The following is a 20922-nucleotide window of genomic DNA, read 5'->3' as shown; positions in this document are numbered from 1 at the left end:
CTACGCCCCTAATTTCGTATTAAGGGAGTGTCAGGCTCGCGGGAGGAGGCAGATGTTTGCCCTACACAGAGGAATGTCGGAGGGTCAGATGGTCCCCTCTGGAGAATAGGGGGTTTCACGGAGGGTCCACGCCCCTTTGTGTCCTTTCCACTTTTCCTGCCAGAGGTCATCTCACACAAAAACCCTCTCACAAAAAAACAAAGCCCCGCGTGAACAGCCATCCCTCTCCGGCCGACAACAAAGGAGCCGTCTCAGAGACCTCGGAGAGTGTCTGAGACATGGATTCTCACGGCGCGCGAAGACCTTCTGCCGCTCCAGCTCAAACACAGAGTCTGTCGGCATCAATAATACAAGCCGCCACATCAGAGTTCCGGGGCCGGGATTGATATAAAGATTCCGAGGAGGATGTGATTTGTGCAGAGAGGCAAGGATCTCACTGCTGAAAACCCCACACTTAGAAGGGACGTGTCCATTAAGAGTGTGTAATGCGTACGGCGGGGCCTTCAGACAACTCATGCATACGAAATGCACCAGCAGAAACTCCATGATGCTCCACTTAAAAAAAAAAAAAACACCATTGCAATGAGTTTAGAGTTTTTAGACATTTAAGGACTTTCCAGGCTAAAGTAAGTACTACTACAACACAGTTTACAATGAGAGTTTATAGAAGATCACAGCTTAACGTTAACCATTGTCATTCGAACAGCAAAACGAGTCGGCAGGCGATTCTCCGATGTTGATGTTACTACGATCTGAGACTTCCTGCCTTCAGCACGGCCCAAACCTGAGCCTGGCAGCATTAAGCAACAGGAAATGGGTGGAGGGTATATAATATGTGGCCGCAAATCTCCGAAGGGAATGAAGTGCTGAATCTCGGTCACAGACAAACGAACAGAGCTTAGTGCCGCAGCCAAATTATGGGAAAATTGTGTGGAAAAGCGGCAAAGACTTCGAGGGGAAAGGATATATCTCAACAAATAATCAAGACGCACTCAGATCCCTCCGACCAAAATGAATCTTTGCACAGCAGACACCTGGCTGTGCGGTAAATAGGTGCAAATGGGCACCGCAGTTGGCAACACGGTCAGCTTTGCCAGGCCACCTCCAGACACAGACTGGTACACGCTGCGACTGGACCTCAGGTAGAAAATAAGACCTGATCATGAGATATAAAATAGCGCGTGCTACTGCCAAACAAGTATAAATTCTAATTAGAATGGATTATCAGGATATGTACTGATAATCGTATCAAGTAGTCCCTCCCAGCAATCTTCAGAGGCAGGTCAGGAATCACCACCAAGGGCAGAGGACGCTCGCCTAGCTGCCATTCCTAGACTCAAAGCCATGAATCCCTGTAGCACGTTAGCAGCACCGCCAGTTCGACCTGTACTCTGTTATTCTGCTCACTAATCACGCCGCACGTATCCAGGGCTCGCTGGATGGATGGATGGATGGATGGATGGATGGATGGATGGGCGATAATCACGAGCACACATCAAGCCAGGCCCTGAGGAGAGGAGTTGGAAAAATTACCCACAAATCCATTTCTTCTGCTACCATAAGCCCAAGGGATTGAGGGGTCATGCATTATAGAAGGCGCCCTCCGGAGGACGTCCATAGCCGGAGCGGCTCGAGTCCTGGGGTACTCTGACGTGGGTGCTCCTCAAAAACCTCATATGCCATTTCAACATGGGGCTCTCACGCTTAAAAAAAAAGGCGCTTGGCGAAAGATAGTCTGAGAATCCCTATGAGTCCTGGGGGAGCAAGGAAATTATCAAAAATGATAAATTATAAAAAAATAAAAAGCCTTCCAGGCTGGCGGAAGTTAGGTGGAAAAGGGAGTAAAACGTAGATTTATTCATGAAAGGTGTGAAGAAACCGCTCATCTCTTCGCAGACAGACCACTGAGTGGCTTTCTGCGGCGGTCATTTGCAAACAATGGCCAGGTCAGGGGTCAGCAGCTGATGTCAGGGGTCAGCAGCCCCACCAGGCCTAGTTAGGACGAGCAGGGGTGGATCTAATGTGGCACGGCTCCTGCCGTTTGGAAGTGGGCACCGAATGGCCTACAGCAGCTGTTACAGTCATTGTGAAAGAAACAAAAGTCTTTATTAAAAAGCCGGATCTGTCTGTTTAACGAACAGAAAAAGACAAAAAAAAAAAAAAAAAAATCTCCTCATAACAATTTGCCATTTTTGCATATATTTTGTCAAATCTTCTTCTCACGTGCACAACGTGTGACTGTCACCAAGATCTACACCAAAAGAGCAGAACTGAGAGCCCAGGAGGGGTCCCATCATCTCCCACCTTCCTCCAGTTGCAGTTAAGCCTCTAATCCTCTTCGGTTTTGGAAGTTTAATGGAAAAGAACTTCAGGAGGACATCACGAAAGAGCATCCGAACATCTCTACAGAAAAGAAACGGATGTGAAGATGTACTCACAAAAGCCATGAAGGAGGATTGAGGAGCCCGGTTTTTATTCCCTCAACTCGGACGACGCGTCCCCGTCTCCACTACTCTCTCTCTTGTCCTGGTAAATGCTGGCGGCCCATTCAAAGTGGGCCCCGGGTTGTCAAATTGTGTCTTCTCCCAGCACCGACACTTGCGTCGGGGTGAGCACGAGTGGGCGCATGCGCACAGACAATTGTATAAAAACTGACACACACACACACACACACACACACACACACACACACACAGTTCCACGCAGGGTCCCAGGGCCTCATGCAAGTCAAATTGCACCTTGTCTGAAACCTAGACATAGACTGTGTGTGTGTGTGTTTGAGAGAGAGAAAGAGCCCAAAGCCACCAAATAAAAGCGTGTGTGGGTGTGGTGAGACCCATCGCCCACCCTGTGTCACCGCACCCGCAGAGGGTCCTGGGCCGCTCAGCTGTGACTGTCAAAATGACCGCTCCCACAAAGCCACACAGGAAAGGTGGAGAGGAGGGGCAGAGGGGGTGGTGAGAGGGCACGGCTCCCCTAAACTCCCAAAATCTATTGATCCGCATCCAGCCATTGTGTGCGCAGGGAAGCGCTCGTTGAGATTTTTCTTTTTTAAAGCGACGCGAAGTAAAGAATCCGCCGCGTCTTGCAATTAACTTTCATCCGAGCTCTTCAGAAGTAGCCGCTTGGCGCAGCCGACAGACCCTGAGATTCTGAGCTCATTAATATTAACTGGGTGCCGCGGCAACTGGGGTGGAATGAAATGCTCCGCATCTCTATCCCTTCAGAAATTTTCAGGCTCGGCCAGGAACGTTGGACTAAGTCGGAGTTAAGCTGCGCTACGGAGGAACACCGTGATCAGAGGGACCCGAGGCAGAACAGACGGGAGTCTGGGATACGTTGATCAATATTGCATGCTGGGATAGCATCAGAACTGATTACAAAAAATCATTATTTCTGTATGATGCAGAATCCAAGGACAAACATATACAAACACAAGAAACGAAGGTGCTGGAATAGCCATCCAACACAAAAACATAACTAAAACCAAGAAATAAAGAATAGTCTGTCAGTGGCAAACATGGCAACAGATACTGATCAGAATATGTAAGTACGAGGGAGAACTGAAAACAAGGGTCACAAGGGTGGATTCAAGGTCTAGAGTTGAAGGACTGGAAAATGGAGGTTATTAAACCTCTCATGGTGGACTGAGGACAGTCTGGACGCTACTACCCAAATTCTCCCACACCGCCCCTCTGCTACGTTCTCTCCACCGGCTCCCAGTAGCTGCACGCATCAGGTTCAAAATACTGATGCTGGCCTACAAAGCCAAACATGGAGTAGCACCATCCTACCTCACAGCCCTTATTACACCTCGCACTGCACCTCGTATACTCCGAGCCTCCAGTACTGCTCGCCTGGTCCTCCATCTCTGAAGGTAAAAGGAAGACATTCATCTAGATTCTTCTCCGTCTTGGCCCCTCGGTGGTGGAATGAACTTCCCCTCGAGGTCAGAACTGCTCAGTCACTGAGCACTTTCAAACTCAGCTCAAGACCTTCCTCTTTAGAGAATATTTAGATTATCTTGTAACCTTCTTATTGTCGAACTTGTGTACAGAATCTACAACAGAGTGAATAAAAGGTTGTATTCATAGTTGGGGTCCTAGTGAACCAGAATTGATCACTTTACCGATGGTAACATGAAATCACGTTGTGGCCAAACGCCTTAAATATAATGTAAATGTACTACTGGTTCTTGAGGCACGATGTGTTATTACATGATATTACCGCAACTAAAATGGTGATGACGTCATTAAGACATGAGAAGTAATCACCCACAACCTGGCTTAAAGGAACAGAGCGGTATTAAAGTGACCACAGTGACCAGAAAGTGAGGTTTAAACAGGTGGTTAGAAACCACAACTTACATTTACATTTACAGCATTTATCAGACGCCCTTATCCAGAGCGACTTACAATCAGTAGTCACAGGGACCGTCTCCCTGGAGCAATTTTAGGGTTAAGTGTCTTGCTCAGGGACACAATGGTAGTAAGTGGGATTCGAACCCGGGTCTTCTGGTTCATAGGCGAGTGTGTTAAACCGTGAACTTCAAGATAGTTCACATTTCATCTTATGTATCTGAATGGTATGAAGGAGAGAAGGAAAAAACAGAACGTAAATATTTAGGTGTAATAAGAGAAACGGTCCAGTCCTTTCCAATCACATTCGGTGCTTTAGTTCTCTTGATCAATAAGCAAGGCCGGCTCCAGTCTTGTATCCCGATGAGCCGGTAATACACCCAACAAAACACTGAAATTTACCACAGACTAGAGGAACGGAGGAACCCCGGAGGATCTTGTGGAGCTGTGATGTGTCTATCAGGAAAAGGCAGGCGCCACGTTATCGCCGCTCCGTACAGAGGCTTTTCCCAAACAGATGAATAAAACATGGCCACAGTGCACCAGCAAATGTCACGCGCATTACAGAAAAGGGACGACCCTCCAGCTTAAGCATGAGAAACCATTCAACAGAACTGCATGGTAGTTCCTGCTGACTAACGGAGATTTTGGAAATGATTAGATCTCGACCGACATTCAAGTGTTTTTTCCCCCCCTCTCTCATGTCTGTTAAAGTTGATGGAATTAATCAGGCTGTTTGGGGCCCATGTCTGCTGCATTTTGCCCTATTACTATGGTTACACAGATTATATAAAGTCAAAGCAGAACTGTGTTGGTCTTTGATCTTTAATAAAGTCAAACAAGCTGGTTCCTGGTCCGAAAGAGTGACATTTCGGCCCAGACAGAGAGGCTGGTCACGAGCCATCATTGTTCACAGCATCTATCCTGCTAACAAAACCTGCTACTTATCAGGGATCTAATGAGGGAACCCTTTATAGGGCTTACCATTCAGAGTCACGGCAAATAATATCACAGCTGGACACAGGAATTTGCATTCAAAAGGCAGGCAACATACGACCGATTAGAATATGGTCTCCTGACATGCATACGCCTAAACCAAACTTAACCCTAAACTCAACCTGGAAATTTCTTGATATGGTTCTTTGTTCTTTCGATCTAGAGAGAATCATGAGTAACAGTATGGAATACAGGGACTCAAACTCTACCCCAGCAAGATCTATGCATTTATTAAAAAAAAAAAAAAAAAAAAAAAAAGAGGGGTCAAGGGATGGCTTCTTAACAGACTAGTCTCTTTTTTTTTTTTTGAGGAATTTAAGAGCTTCTCATTTATATCTGATCAGACAGCCATGCAGATAGTTAATGATGAAAATTTTAACAGTGTCTCTCTCTCTCTCTCCTGGCTCACGGTGCTGCAGGATTGTGTGGCACGCAGTAGGGACAAAAGCACAAAGTGGCTCAGACGTAAATCCACGCAGCACGATGGCTCCTCTCAGCCCAGAAAAGAGAAATGGAGTTATACAGTCACAGAAAGAGTCAGACATATTAGAACTGTTCATTTAAACATAAAACAGACGATGTCTAGACGATGAAATAGAGCGAAGCAACACAGACACTGCAGTAAGACGCAACGCTGACGTTGATGTCAGGTCAGAATGTGGAGTAAAGGCGCTCAACACTCAAACCTGCTGCTTGCGAAAGAGTGAGACAGGACCAGAAAAACCAAACCAACAGAAACGAACCCTAAACTAATGAATAAAACATTAAGGTATAATTTATATTTAAAAGAGAGATACGTTTGGTAAAGAGACTCCGACATGGAGTGATGGGGAGATGACGAGTTCACTTTTTTTCAAAATAAAAGATCCTAGAATTTCTAACTGAATTATTTTTTGGGCTTCTTCTTAAATTTGCAATGTGCCTGCAATGCGTCCAGATGCAGGTCATTGGCCCTAAAAACCATCTCCGTTTATATATAGGGATTGTTGGACAAATTTTGCATGCATGTCATGGGTCAGACCCACACAGGAAGTTAACCAAATGTAACTATGATTATTGTGTTGATTATTTAAAGCAATTAATTACTTGATTAATAAAAAAAACAACAAATGTTTGTTATTGTTTATTAAACATATTGTATTAATATGCATGTATATGCATATTAAAATGCAGATCCAATCAAAACAATAAGTATTTATGGCTGTTTATTTATTGTACATATTTGTACATTATGAACATGCCATGCCTTTTTTAGATGGGTATCAGTGTAATGGTGTTTATCACGGCGGCTACAGATGATGTTTGTGTATCGTGTCTATACTAGTTGGTGCTGTTTCTGCAAATTCCCTCTAGGACGTCTGCACAGATATTTCATGTATCAATTATTCATGTATAACTATTTTTCAAATACATCATCATTTAGAAACATCATGTATGATCAAAAATATTATATATAGCAACTTATCCTGAGGCAGTGTATAAAGTTTTTTTTACTGTTTCTACCTGCAACAGGCAGAATTGTTGCTGTGACAATAGTAAAAACTCATATTTACTGTACAACAAATAAAGACCCTTTTATACCCGTATATGCCATGTGCTCAGTACAAATCCAGCTTTATTGCCTGAATCAGGACGATCTGGGCTCTATATTAGCACCCAGCAGCAGACATCCCACTGGCCATCTGTTCCCAGTCAAGCAGCTAGAGTGTTACAGCCAGCCAATCCCTCATCAGACTGGAGTAACAGTCAATCAAGGATTAGTTCAAAAAATGTAGACTGGATGCACCCTAAAACGCTGTGGTGTATATTTTCTGGATAACAATTTTCATATAATCCAGTGATGTAGAATATTAAAGAATATGGTGTCTTTTATTAATGACTATGCCCAATGATTACCCCAATGATTAGTTCATTACTTCATAAAAATATGTATTAATATTATAACCTGACCCATGCTACAAATGGGAACATACATGTGTACAGGTGATTTCTCACTTTTTTATTTATAACAACTTTGCCAAAATGTCAACTTTTTTTCACGTTGTCATTATGGGGTTTTGTGTGTAGAATTCTCAAGAATATTCTGAATTTTGAAATAAGGCTGTAGCATAACAAATGTTGCACTGTATCAATATATTTCTCAGCTGTGTAATGATGGTGCAAGTGATTCTCCATTCAGTCCCTACATCGTGATTTTTATTCTCAGTGCTGGGGGAGAAGGTTCATTCCCCTGTTCCTGTTCCATTTGTTGTACTTTTTTGGGGATGCCTCCAAATTGCTGTCTTTATCCTCCAGACAGAAATACAGAGCTGGAGGTTCTTAGATTTTTTTGCAACAGTAACCAGAATAAACCAAAGGTCTATATGTGACAGAATCCCTGCTGATGGGTAGAAGCTACAAAGCACCACAGCAGTAGAGTCTGAACTGATGCAAATAAAACTCAACTGAGAAATGCTCAAATAAAAACAATCACTACCATCCTCATCATCATCACCAACATGCACAGACACACATTACAAAACTCCACCCAGGGAAATACACAAAACACACAAACACTCTACCTCAGCTGTAACACTCACTTGCAAACAGTCACACAGTGAGCTCAGATTAAAGCCGGAAGCCTTGGCAACCTGGTTCAGAGGAGAACAGAATAAGGCATCTTTCTGTCTCTGTCTTTCTAACACACACACACACACACACACACACACACAGCCAGAATCTGCTGCATAGCGCCACTATCTCTTTCAGGCAGCTAAATCAAATTAAAAGTTGGAGCTAAAAGTTTCCAGAAGAAGCAGCAGAAGGAAGCCCAGCCTCCTGAGACCGACAGCAGGAGACGCCGCTCCTGTTGTGTTAATGGTGCGGGGCCGAGCCGTCAGAAAACAACTCATCCGGACACATGGCGTCCACACCCAGAGCCCAGAAACACACCTCCACCTTTCTTGTCATACAGAAGCCCAGACAGTATTTAGAACTGCTATCAGTAACGCTTCATATTCAAAATCTCCACTTCAATAAACTTAATAAACTAAATTATATAAGGACCAAAGGGAGCATAGTCCTTATTCATAAATATGAACAACAACATACTAATATTGTTTAAATGATATATTATGGAGTAGGAGTGTTCAAACATATCAATACAGCCATATATATAGTGTTAGAGGGACATGAAATATCAGTCCAAGGGTGTTCTGAGTTATGTTGTTTTGGCTGAATTATTAATGTGATGTGATCCACCCAGATCGTACACAGCATCTTGCATATTTTTACATTTTCACTAAACAGAATATCGCAATACAGTACAATTGTGCGATTATATTGTGATATAATCACATCGTGACCCATTTATCGAGATGCGTATTGTGTCGTGAGATCATTGCCAATACACACACCTATTATGGAGCATGTAATAGGTATAATGATAAATTACCACCAGCTTACACCATAAGGTAAACAATACACGACCAAGCTTATTAAGATCCTACTCAGTTATCTGCGACTGTCACAATAACAATATTCCATTAATATATTGTGCAACCCTAATTACAAGCCTATAACGTGCTAGATTACACCATACGGTGTTGTTATACTTTACTACACCAATAAAAACTGTGTATTTTATTTATTATAGCGACACACTCTGTCCGCTTACCTCGTCCCACTCGGAGGTGAAGGACGGTGATTTCTCCAGCCTCCGCTTGCTGGAGCTGCAGTTGGACACCGACTCGCTGCGGCTGCCCAGCCCCCCCTCGTCTTCACTGGGGGGCGACACCAGCAGGTCCGAGTCAGATTTGGAGAGGCTGCGGGCCAGCTTCAGGTCTCCGGGAGGACGCATGCGGGTGGCGGCCGGCTCCTTGGTGATGGTGGCGTAGATGGCTTTGGGGTCACAGTCCGGCAGGATAGCCGACATGACCTTGGCCTTGGCGGGAGGAGGGCGAGAAGGTGCTGTGGCGGGAGGTTTACCGGCTGCGGTGCTTAGGCTCTGGTTCGTTGCCGCGGCGCCGGGGACCCGGACTGGCTCGTCTCTGGAGTCGAAGACGGGCGAGGAGCCGTGGAGGAGGCCGGTGAATTGTTCAGGAACGCTGGAGCTTTCTGTCCATGGAGAGAGGCACAGAGAGAACCCTCTCAAACGACAAGATCCAGTCAGACTAACAAGTGACCAAGTGGCCAAGTGGCCGCCCACGAGGCCTTGAAACAGATGTGTTATTGTTTCTAAACCCGGGAGAGTGCGAGAGGGAGGAGGGCGGAAAAAAGAAGAACAACCACCCCTCTCCGCCTCTCGGCTAACTAGTGGCCGTCTCAGCGAGGGTTCACTTCCACAGGACTTAATCTGGCTGCTGAAACCGTATACCACACTGAGACCACACACACGCGCACGCACACACACACAAACACACACAGTACTTCAGCCTGATCCCAATGACAAAAAAAAAAAAGAAATCCCTACTTAAAGAATTCCAATAAATCCTCCCGTCTCCCCAAACACAATCTGTTTTACTCGGCAGTGGACGCTCGCTTCTTACTCTACACAAACAGCCATGAAGGGTGACCAGGAGAGATAAGCCTTCCCTGCTTTCTACTGTAAACAAATCCAAGAGAGCATTGTGTGTGTGTGTGTGTGTGTGTGTTGTACCTCCTACCTTTCCTGCTGACGATGGGTGGCTCACTACTGCTCTCCAATCCCAGCACACTGTGTCCAAGCTCAACCAGTGGGTGACTCTCTCTCTCCCTCACACACACCTCAAGTGACAGTCTGTGATGACCAGGCAGCCGGCCCGTTGCCAGCTCTGAAGTGTGTTTGTGGAAGAGTGAGTGTGTGTGTACATTTTCTAAAGAGGAAACTGGGTCAGTGACATTGCTGCTTCTAAAAACACAGGATAACTATTATTATTATTATTTGAAGCAGTAGTAATGGCTGGTAAGGGTCAAGCCGTGACAGTGTGTAGCCACACCCAGCCTAAATGTCCAGCTGCCTCTGAGCAGGGTGGAGCAGTGTGTGCAGGCGAGCATATCTGGGTGTGTGTCTTAACGCCAGAAGTCATGCGGCACCAATGATGGAACCGCATGAGGGCCCCGCCCTTTTTTATTTTATTACACTACAATAAACCCCCTCTGCCTCAACACCCCAACCACATGCCATGAGTCATGGTAACAGGGAGCTGGGCTGACATTAGAGCCCTTAGGTCAAATTTATTACGTCATTTTTTTTTTTTCTTGTTTGTTTAATGAAGACAACACTGAGGGACCTCATGAAAAGCTGACGAGCAATTGTTGGAATATTTCTCCATGTTGGTATAGCTGTCATTATTAAAATAACGCTGATCAAGTGATTTAACTGAATCCACTTCTACACCATCAAATCAAAGACACGCAGGATCAGAATGTAATAAAGTTCACATCACTCTCATTTATTTTCATTTAATGCTAAATCTCTGATGCATCGACTGATTCATAATAAACATCCACTGTCAGCATTTTTGCAGATCTAAAATCTACAGGCAATCTACAAGTTAGAATATTGCAATTGAAATGACGGCTGTATGAAGTAGTGCAATTTACAAAACGATCAGAATATGGCAGAATTTTTTTCCTGCAGTTACTGCATTAATCAAACACAGTGGGGACCACTGAGGTAACCTGCTGAACTCCGAAACCCAGACAGCTGATGGAGATGGTTTTGCTGCAGTAATCCAATCCCAGCACTGATCCAGGGGCAGCTGAGCCATGGCCAGATAAAGATCTCTAGAGTGGGGCATGGGGCTTGGCATTACTGGCCCAGGAACAGTAGATGTTATTGAAAAGGCCACAGTATGAGGAGAGCATTTTGTCTCTGGGTTGGTCTGTGTGTGTGTGTGTGTGTGTGTGTGTGTGTGTGTGTGTGTGTGTGTTGGAATGAGTGTAAAAATGTTTCATGTTTTCCCAGCTGTGCCTATGACAGGTGCTTCAGGGTTGTTCTGCCATAACTGTCATCTACGTCTACCAGGGGCGAATTTTCATTCCTCAGGCCACTCTGACACCCCCCATGCTGAGTAACGGAGGAAAGGGGAGCTGGGCATGGATTCCAGCATCCTCTTTAATAGTTAAAAAGCAGCGAGATTGTCTCCCAGGCCACACACCTTCTTTATGTATGTATGTGTGTGTGTGTGTGTGTGTGTGTGTGTGTGTGTGTGTGTGTGTGTGTGTGTGTGTGTGTCCACGTGTGTTCAGATGTTCACAGTGTGTTCGACAATGAATTAGATTGGTAGAAAGCAGGAGAGTGGCTTCAGGACAAAAAAAAAAGTAGAAGAGAGAAACAGAAGTACAAAAAGGGAATTTAAATTGGCCTGTATGAATGCAGCGTTGTGGAGAAGCAGGCGGCTCATTGATATTCTAATGAATCAGAGGCTGCCACACTCGCGCGCGCGCACACACACACACACACACACACACACACACACACGGAGAGAGAAACTTTTCAGGCTTTCTCATCTAAAGCTGTAAAATTCCACAGGATTTCTGCTGCTTGTTCTCAGGCACAGCCGAGATGCTGAAGTTGCAGACCTCTGATGGTGAATTCGGTGCCGTGCCCTGATCAAATGACTTTCCATCTCAGCTGCCAGCGGACATCAATCACACACTTATCAACGAGCCTCACACAGGCTGTGCCCTGGGGAGAACCTGTCAGATGTCCACAGACAGTCTAGACCACTGCCACCAAGCCACCAGCTTAGACAGACTGACCCTCATCTTCAACTTTTCTAAATGTCAAGACAAGACCGTGGTTTGGAAAAAAAAAAATAACGCCACAAGAGAAAGGAGAAGAAATGAATGGTTCATCCTTACCTCCTGCAGAATGCGGTCCTGGTCGTCCGGATCCAACCGCTGGTCCAGGTGGCTGCAGGGTCTCACAGGTTCGGCCTAGAGGTCGTAGGTCACTTGGTACAGGGGGCTTCTGCTCCTGAAACAAGACCAGATTTGACCCTGATATTTTCAAACATCATTCAAACGCAGCAGGTAAAAAAACCCAAATCAACTCAATAACCAGCAGGTGTAATGTAATAAGAAGTCAGATTATTGATTCTTCCTGGAATCAATATCTGTCTTTTATTCCGTAACTAAAAGCATCCAGCATACTTCTCTCTTCAAGAATTAAAAAGGCATGAACAGAAGAATAGACAATATGGAGGAGTGTCGCAGATATGGGATGGAAGACAGAGATAAAGAAGACAAGATCAGCGACTAAAAGACAGAAGGTCTGGGAGACAGGATGGAGAAGATGCCATGGGCTTTAAAAGAGCAATGCATCTACAAAAAACAGAGGTTTTTAAACCAATGTAAGGGTATTATGGTAATTCGGTCAGAACTTCCTGTCTGCTTCGATGGGCCTTCGCCGGTGCAAATCTCACCAAAGACCACAACAGCAGGAGAATATCTAATGACATCAGAGAAACCCACAGGCTGGAGTGGATGTGCGGTCAATACACCCCTTTTTTTTTTGGAAAATTTGTATGGGGCTTATTTATCTTCAACACTGTGAAAAGCGTTTCATGAACAAGGCATATGTGTCTATGAGAGGAGTTATTATTGAAATAATATCACTTCAAAATGGTTAACGTTAAGTAGGCCATGTGCAGAAAAACACATGAAAAAACAATCAATGGAAACTTAAAAACTTAAAGCATAATGGCATTAGCTGCAGCACTAATTACTGAAGAACAATAATAATATAAAAAATTATCATTCATCAGATTTCATTAAACCAGATCAGGGGAATAACCCCACCACCGCAACATGTTCCACTGCCTCCGTGGATTTATTCCGCCGGGTGTTTGCTTTGGTCTGATGTACTGAAAGCTGTGAAGTGCGGATGAGTGAAGCATTACCTGAGGTAGAACGCTGCTGGAAGACTTCCAGCATTTAGCCTCCTCCTCTACAAGAGAAAAACAGAAACGTCAGAAACCTGCCTCATCTTCAACAGGTCTGATGTTATGATGACGAGCGAGGTGTCGAACATGAGAGGCTCTGTGAGTGACAGTGGCCTGATGGTGAGACCCAGCCGCTGTTACATAGGGTCAAAATACACACACTCACACACAGAGCAAGAGAGACAAACTGAGAACAACTTCTTGCAGAGATGTGTTAGGCAAAGTGACACCAGCTCTAAAACAACATCCCATTCGCACTGTTGTTCCACATGAACTGAGAGCTTCAGATGTGTCTTTTGTCCTGAGACCACTCAGAATTACAGAATGTACAGTGACAGAGAAAAGGCTCTGGGGAATTTTTAAACATCAATATTAACATCCGGCTGCTAATGAAATCCTTAATCCAATTAAGTGGCGTGTCATTCAACAGCCACAAGTCACGGGGCAAAACAAAACTGACTGTTTCTGTCATTGAGAAACTCTGCACCACAGCACACGGTGCACACAACAAAATGTGTCCTCTGCATTTAACTCAGCAGTTGGTGCCCGGGGAGCAGTGTGTGGGGATGGTACCTTGCTCAAGGGGACCTCAGTGGCACCTTGAGGGTTTGGGATTCGAACCCTCAACCTTCTGATTATGGGTCCTCTTCCCCACCCACTAGGCCACAACTGCCCCAATACTGACCCCTAACTCAGTACATGGGCAGAAGATTTCTTCATAATTTTAAAGAAACAGAGTCTTGAGAGAAAAATGTCATCAGATTGGGCATAAAAAAAGCTCTGTTGGCAGAGGTCAGAAAGGGTCGTGCAGGGGCGGAAGGAATGTCTGTGGGAAGAGCAGAGTTGAGGGCGAAAGAGGAGTGCAGGCGGCCCGGCAGGGAGCAGCATGACAGGTGCGGGGTGAATTTTAGAAACGCCCTTGACTCGGTAACAAGGGCAAATGACACGTTTAAAATGGGGAGTGAACTTTAGATATGTTCCAGTCAACAGCAAATCATTACAGGGGGGGTTAAGGTGCTTAAGGGGGTCAAAAAAACTAAAACAAAAGAGGGGCTGCCTCTATTTCACTGTCTCAAAAAAAAAAACAGTGGTGCAAAGTTAAATGGGTGTTTTAATTAATGCAGATGGGCTGGTGCCCTGTCATGGGTGAGTCTGGAATGGCCTACGGAAGACTCAACCTCTGGACCCAGCAGTGATACGACATTTGGTCCAGTACGGTGTATTACTGTAAGTAAGTAATGTGAGTAATGTGAGTGCAGTGAGCGACTGTGTGTGTACATGTGCACACTAACCTGGGTGGGAGACGGTTTTGTTTGGGTCCTGGTGGCTCTTGGTCTGAGCAGTCAACAGAAGTTCGTATGTGTGGTCTTCCTCATCCGCTGTCTCGGCCCTGTCGTCTATGCTGCTGTTGGTGTAGATGGCCTAGGTTGTGTAAATTGGAGGCACAAGTGGTGTTATTTTACATAACTAAATGCACTTCATTTATATTTTTCTATTTATTGCAAGTATATGGCTGCTTGACACTGGGAAAAATCCTAAATCAGGATGATTTTTTGCAAACTATTTATTTTAAATGATTACATATTAACTGTGAACAGGACTGTCTTCAAATTTCAAAACTGAAAATGAAAAATATTACAGAAAACCCTTTATTGCTTTATCTTTTGTTGTATTTTGATATCATTGGCAACCATTAGCAAAATCTTAATTGATACTATAATGACATTTATTGCCCAGGCCTATCAGACCACTTGAGTGAATTGAACCCATTTCTTGTTGTTTATCTGGAGACCTCTGTAAGGACACCATGTTCTTAGAATTTTCTCAGTTTTGTGCACGGCCTCCTCACCCCCAGACCAGTCAAACTCAATGCTTTCTGTGCCATGCCCACACTGCACCAACATCAATATTGATTGGTGAATGAAGGATGGAAGACTCGACCGCACTTGGACCCTGCTTGCCGGAATCTGGCTGTTGATTCCACTGAAGACAGGCACTACTGCCTGTCTAGAAGGTTTTGACTGGAGGAATCCTTCACTGATAAGGGCCACAACATCTCACAGGACTGGGAGAGAGGTGATACACAGGCTAGACTCACAGTCTCATTTCACACTTTTTAAACTGATTTTATCAGCAACACTCTTTTACAAATGGAAGAAAGTGAAAATTAATGCTGGATTATGGTAGCTGAATCAGCTGTAATTGGTGGAAGTGTGTCATTTTTCAGTAACTGGGAAGAAAATAAGTATATATATATATATGTGTGTGTGTGTGTGTGTGTGTGTGTGTGTGTGTATATTTTTTTTCTTCCCAGTTTATATTTATATAAAATTTAATACAGTAATATCTCTTGAACCCAGTCTAGAAATTAAAAATCACAAAAGAGAAATCTACAAAAACTAATGTCAGCAGGACTTTAGTTGATTATTCAGTTGATTTAGATTTTTCAGGTTTACCTCGGAGCTTGGCTCCTCTTCGTGACTGTGAGGAGGCTGAGATGAAGGGGGAAGACGATCTTTCTGTAATTTAGAACGGTTATTACCCTTAAGTGCCAGGAGCACAACTTGGCTTAGCAAAGCCACAACCTTAAACAGACAAACAAAAAGGTAACAATAAAGAAACAAGGAAGCAACAGATTTGTTTAAATGGCTGGTATGTTGCTCCCAAAACTGTGAGTTACGGTACTATGCATGCGCATACAGATTAACAGATAAAGTGAAGCAGGCTGGGTGCACTGCATAATTCACATGACACCATAATTAAGCACCAATGTGCCCCAAATGTGACATAAATATCTTGCATTAAAACAGTTGTGTTTTAATTTAATGAATTAAATGAATTTTAATGACTGAGATGCAAGATTTTGGGTGCGTTACAATCCTCCTGTGGTTCTGTGCATAGTGGACACAACAGGGTATTCAGCCATGTTAATTAAAAGAGCAAAAGACTCAGTTTAAAGGGATCTGTGAACTGTGTTGAGAGTGTGTTGTTCATCACTTCACCGGAAGTTTCCCATCAGGCACTGTGCCCATGCTATAGCACCAAAAAAATTTACAAATTTACATTTGTAAGTCCAATTCTGAAATGTTCCGGCTCCCTCTAGTGGGGAGTAACATGTCACGCAGCACGGAACACGTAAAACACACTTGCCTTTCCCGCTTCACTGTCTGGGCGCCCAGAGTCCCGGTCGGAAGACTTCCCACTGGCCAGGCTGTCCAGGGAGTGGCAGGATGTGGCTTCAAACAGCGCCTCATATGGACTCTCCTCTTCAGGCGCAGGGGCCAGCCCTGAGATCAGCTCATTCACTTGCTTTTCCACCTCACCTGCGCATATGATTATATTTGAATAAACACAGAAAAACTCACAAATCTTCTAAAATGTCTGTTTATGAACCAAGAGTAATATTCTGGCTTAACTGTGTTCAAATTACATATTACATGTGGTCTTTACATATTACATGTGGTCTTGGAGAGCCAGGCTTACTAAACCATTTCAACCGCTAACTGGATCAAACTACATTAAGTAATATCAATTAAAATATTTACATTTATGGCATTTATCTAATGCCCTTATCCAGAGTGACTTACAACCAGTATTTACAGGGACAGTCCCCTGGAGACACATTAATACAACAGTAGTAAGTGGGGTTCGAACCTGTGACTCTGTGCTCCTCACTAGGCCACACCCACCCTAAGAACTATTCTTCTGTTAAACAGCTTACCCTTTTTTCGAGGGCTCAAGTTCTCCTGAGGGGGTGGAGCTGGAGGAGGAGGCAATGATAAATCTGGCAGCTTTCCTGTCACATGGCCTGCAGTTAGAAGAAACAGAAATGTCACACGTGCTGAAGGGATCCAGAACTGTGATGGAGTACTGGGCATCACCTGAGACACGCATCAACCTATCCCAGGGCTTCTTAAAAGGCCCCAATCGTGAAAATGATCCCTTGTGAGATTGTTTAACATTAACACGAGTTCCCCGAGCCTGTCTATGGTCCTGCAGTGGCTAGAAATGACGATGTGTGTAAAGAGCGACATTCTGCTTTGCCGTTCAGAGAGCAGCAGCTTAAGATGGTCAGATCTGGAATTTCTCCCCTTATGTCGTCAGAAGGGGAAAAGTTACACAACGTCATGTCGGCGCCATGTGCTCTTCGTCCAGCGTCTCTTCTCCTCACCAGCATTTAAAGCTACAGACACCGGAACGGCGCTTCCTGAGGAAATCTCGTTGTGGGATTGCCTAAAAGTAGCTGTAATTCTTCAGATTCAGTATTAGGGGACCACTAAGAACCATAAAAAAGCAAAATAAAATTTCATGTCAGTGGACATTTAAAGGGCTGGGAGGCTTGGCTCCCAGTCTACTCACCCTGTATCAATGCAGCGATTTGTTTGCTCTTCTGAGAGGGCATCTCTCTCACAGTGTCCAGAGCCGTCTGATCCTTTGAGTTGACAATATTCACGTCGATACCTGAGAAACACCCACAATGTGCTGCATTGGTCACAGACGATGTCTATGAGTGCGATTTATTTAAATGGTAGAGTGTTTTCGCCAACACCGAGTTCACAGTAATTTACCAAAAATAGAAGTAATAGAAAATCTAGCAACACATTCAAGAGAAGTACTAGCTAAAACTAGCAGGGCAATGCTTCAAGAAAGTGGATCCACATTTTCAGGGCGCGGGGCATGCATGCGTATACATTTCAAATGGTTTTTAAAAAGTGGGTTATATAGTGCCTGACATACCAGCCCACTCACTGTTTTATCCCCACTTTTTTACAAAGACATGGACACATTCAAATAATGGTGTATTGTTACATTAAAGTAATAGTCGATTATACATGTGTTGTGTGTGTGAGATGATTCTGTGGGAAGGCACATCCACGTGTGATCAGTGAGTGTAGGTGTGTACGGGTGTCGAGGAAACTAACCTGCGCTGAGCAGCTTCTGCACAACATCAGTCTTTCCAAACAGAGCTGCCTCATGTAGGGCACTTCCCTTCTCCGTCTGCAACACACACACACACACACACACACACACACACACAACGCTTATAAATGCTGAAATTCCAAACTGATCCTGCAGTGTGCCCACAAATTCACCGATCATCTTCCTCTGAGGTGGGTCGGACGGGATGACCTTTAGCCATGCCTTAGCCAAGGCAGGGACACAACCTGGGGAAGAAACATCGCCATGGAGACGCTGCCCAGCCTCAAAATTCCCGGATCAGAAGGTGCTGCAGGCCGGACGCCTCTCTGTGGGCAATTATCTGGTTCACAGAGCTGAGGCAGCCGCCATGCCAGCACTCTGCGCAAGGCTAATTGAAAAGCTACAGGAAACTGGCCTTTACTACACCTTCCTGTAGCTGAGAAGCGAGGCCACGTGAGCGTGAGAGGGCGAGTGTGTGTATTATCGAAACTGAGCAGATGGTGCATATAAAGAGGTACATGATAATACTCAACGGGCCCTATTTGCTCATTGTAAATGAGGACATGTCCACATGTCCACATGTGAACTGTGTTCTGTGGCATTGGGTAGAAATTTTACCAATGCAACACAGCACAACCAGACTCATGGAATAAAGTTTTAGCAGCCTGTGTTGGTGGTCTACCATTTCTGGACCGTATCTCGATAGCATGTGTCTTAACACTGACATGAAATTTTATTTTGCTTTTTTATGGTTCTTAGTGGTCCCCTAATAGTGAATCTGAAGAATTACAGCTACTTTTAGGCGATCCCACAATGAGATTTCCTCAGGAAGCGCCGTTCCGGTGTCTGTAGCTTTAAATGCTGGTGAGGAGAAGAGACGCTGGACGAAGAGCACATGGCGCCGACATGACGTTGTGTAACTTTTCCCCTTCTGAAGACATAAGGGGAGAAATTCCAGATCTGACCGTCTTAAGCTGCTGCTCTCTGAACGGCAAAGCAGAATGTCCAAAGCGCTCTTTACACACATCGCCATTTCTAGCCACTGCAGGACCAGAGACAGGCTCGGGGAACTCGTGTTAATGTTAAACAATCTCACAAGGGGACATTTTCACGATTGGGGCCTTTTAAGAAGCCCTGGGATAGGTTGATGCGTGTCTCAGGTAGGGCTGGGGGGAAAAAAATTGATTTAATCGATTTATCGATTTTGTAGTTTAAAACGATTTTTATTTTGCAAACTCGAGTTTTATCTGCCACAATAGTCTTTTCGGACTTTCCCGCATTTCGTCCTTGTTGGTTACCGTAGCGCGATATGAGGCAGCCCCCGCCCTGCGTAAACCGGGTCAAAACAACATGGCAGTGTGCAGCAGAGAACTACTTCCAAAGAAAGGCACAGGTCATTCCGTCATTTGGAACTGGTTTGGTTTTGATGCAGCAGACGAAAGACAGACGAGGCCTTGCTGCAAAATATGTTTCAAGGCTGTTGCTGCTGGGAGCAGCAGTACAACAAATCTTTTCCAGCACCTGAGGAATAAACATCCCGAAGAATGGGAGAAGTGCAGCCGGCTCCCAATGCACCCTTGGGGCTGCTTCTTCTACAATGTCTGTAGAGCAAGGCTATCACGTCACCATCTCGCTCTTTGCCCAAAACTAGTTTTCTGTGATTCCAGGAAGTATGTTGTGGTTGGACTGAAGAACAGTCCTTTAAACGAATGGGCGACAAAGCTGAACCTCTCTAATAAACAGATAAGATCGCTGCTTTTTCTGCCGCAGGGAGCAGGGTCTGCACTTTTTATTTTATAACCCATGGGAATGGTTTTCATGGGAAAAAACATTAGAAATCGATGTAGCTTCTCCACATAATGACTCAAGTCTGTTTGACCAAAAAACCCACAAGGCGATTATGCTGAACGATGTTTCCCGAAGTCAAACCATCCTTCCATCCATTAACTAATCTATGTCTGGATCCCAGGGAGGCTGGAGCCTCTACCGTCATGTATTACTGGAAACGACAAATCAAGCAAATTAGAACCAACTTAGGTGCACCAGCTCACCCAAAATGCACCTTTACACAGTGGCAGGACGCAGCCGGTGAAACCAAGGTGCCGTTTTTCAATCATCGATAACCAGAGACCTTTTCCCGACAATAAGCAGAGTCAATCAGCATTTCCGTTTATTATAAACAAAAACCCAAACCTGTGAAGGATCTTCAGAGTTCAGGGTCACAGCCTAGAAATGTAACAGCTTGTAACCATCTTCAGTTTTCACCCTTAGTGGAGCTCCATTATTTTAATATCTAAAGGTTTCATATAGGCTATCTTTCAGGGTAATGTTTAGCATGAATCGAATGAAGCATTTCGTTGAATTTAAGATGTGTAGCATAAATTCAGGACATTTCGTTAGAATCTGAAAATGCATTCATAGGCAATGAAGGCTGCACAAGTGTAAAGTGTAAAGTGAAGTGAAGTGATTGTCACATGTGATACACAGCAGAACAGCACATGGTGCACACAGTGAAATTTGTCCTCTGCATTTAACCCATCAGTGTAAAGTGTAAAGTGAAGTGATTTTCACACGTGATACACAGCACACGGTGCACACAGTGAAATTTGTCCTCGGCATTTAACCCATCACCCTGAGTGAGCAGTGGGCAGCCATGACAAGCGCCCGGGGAGCAGTGTGTGGGGACGGTGCTTTGCTCAGTGGCACCTTTGCGGCTCGGGATTCGAACCGGCAACCTTCTG

General features: G+C 44.6%; 1 protein-coding gene across 1 annotated transcript in view; it reads right to left on the bottom strand.

Annotated features, from left to right (window-relative positions):
* The window catches only part of anks1aa (ankyrin repeat and sterile alpha motif domain containing 1Aa), a 73009-nt gene that overhangs the window by 29304 nt on the left and 22783 nt on the right, over positions 1–20922 (bottom strand). Inside the window, exons 5-15 of the mRNA XM_028993419.1 lie at positions 18184–18259; positions 17621–17722; positions 16983–17069; positions 16412–16584; positions 15718–15780; positions 14554–14683; positions 13220–13266; positions 12180–12294; positions 11061–11127; positions 9998–10221; positions 9010–9449 (exon numbers count right to left, since the gene is read on the bottom strand). Of these exons, the coding sequence (XP_028849252.1) occupies positions 9010–9449; positions 9998–10221; positions 11061–11127; positions 12180–12294; positions 13220–13266; positions 14554–14683; positions 15718–15780; positions 16412–16584; positions 16983–17069; positions 17621–17722; positions 18184–18259 (1524 nt within the window). The remainder of the gene's footprint in view (positions 1–9009; positions 9450–9997; positions 10222–11060; positions 11128–12179; positions 12295–13219; positions 13267–14553; positions 14684–15717; positions 15781–16411; positions 16585–16982; positions 17070–17620; positions 17723–18183; positions 18260–20922) is intronic.

This window comes from Denticeps clupeoides, chromosome 10 (assembly GCF_900700375.1).
Source record: "Denticeps clupeoides chromosome 10, fDenClu1.1, whole genome shotgun sequence".
Taxonomy (NCBI): domain Eukaryota; kingdom Metazoa; phylum Chordata; class Actinopteri; order Clupeiformes; family Denticipitidae; genus Denticeps; species Denticeps clupeoides.
This window is presented reverse-complemented; position numbering and strand designations above follow the sequence as displayed.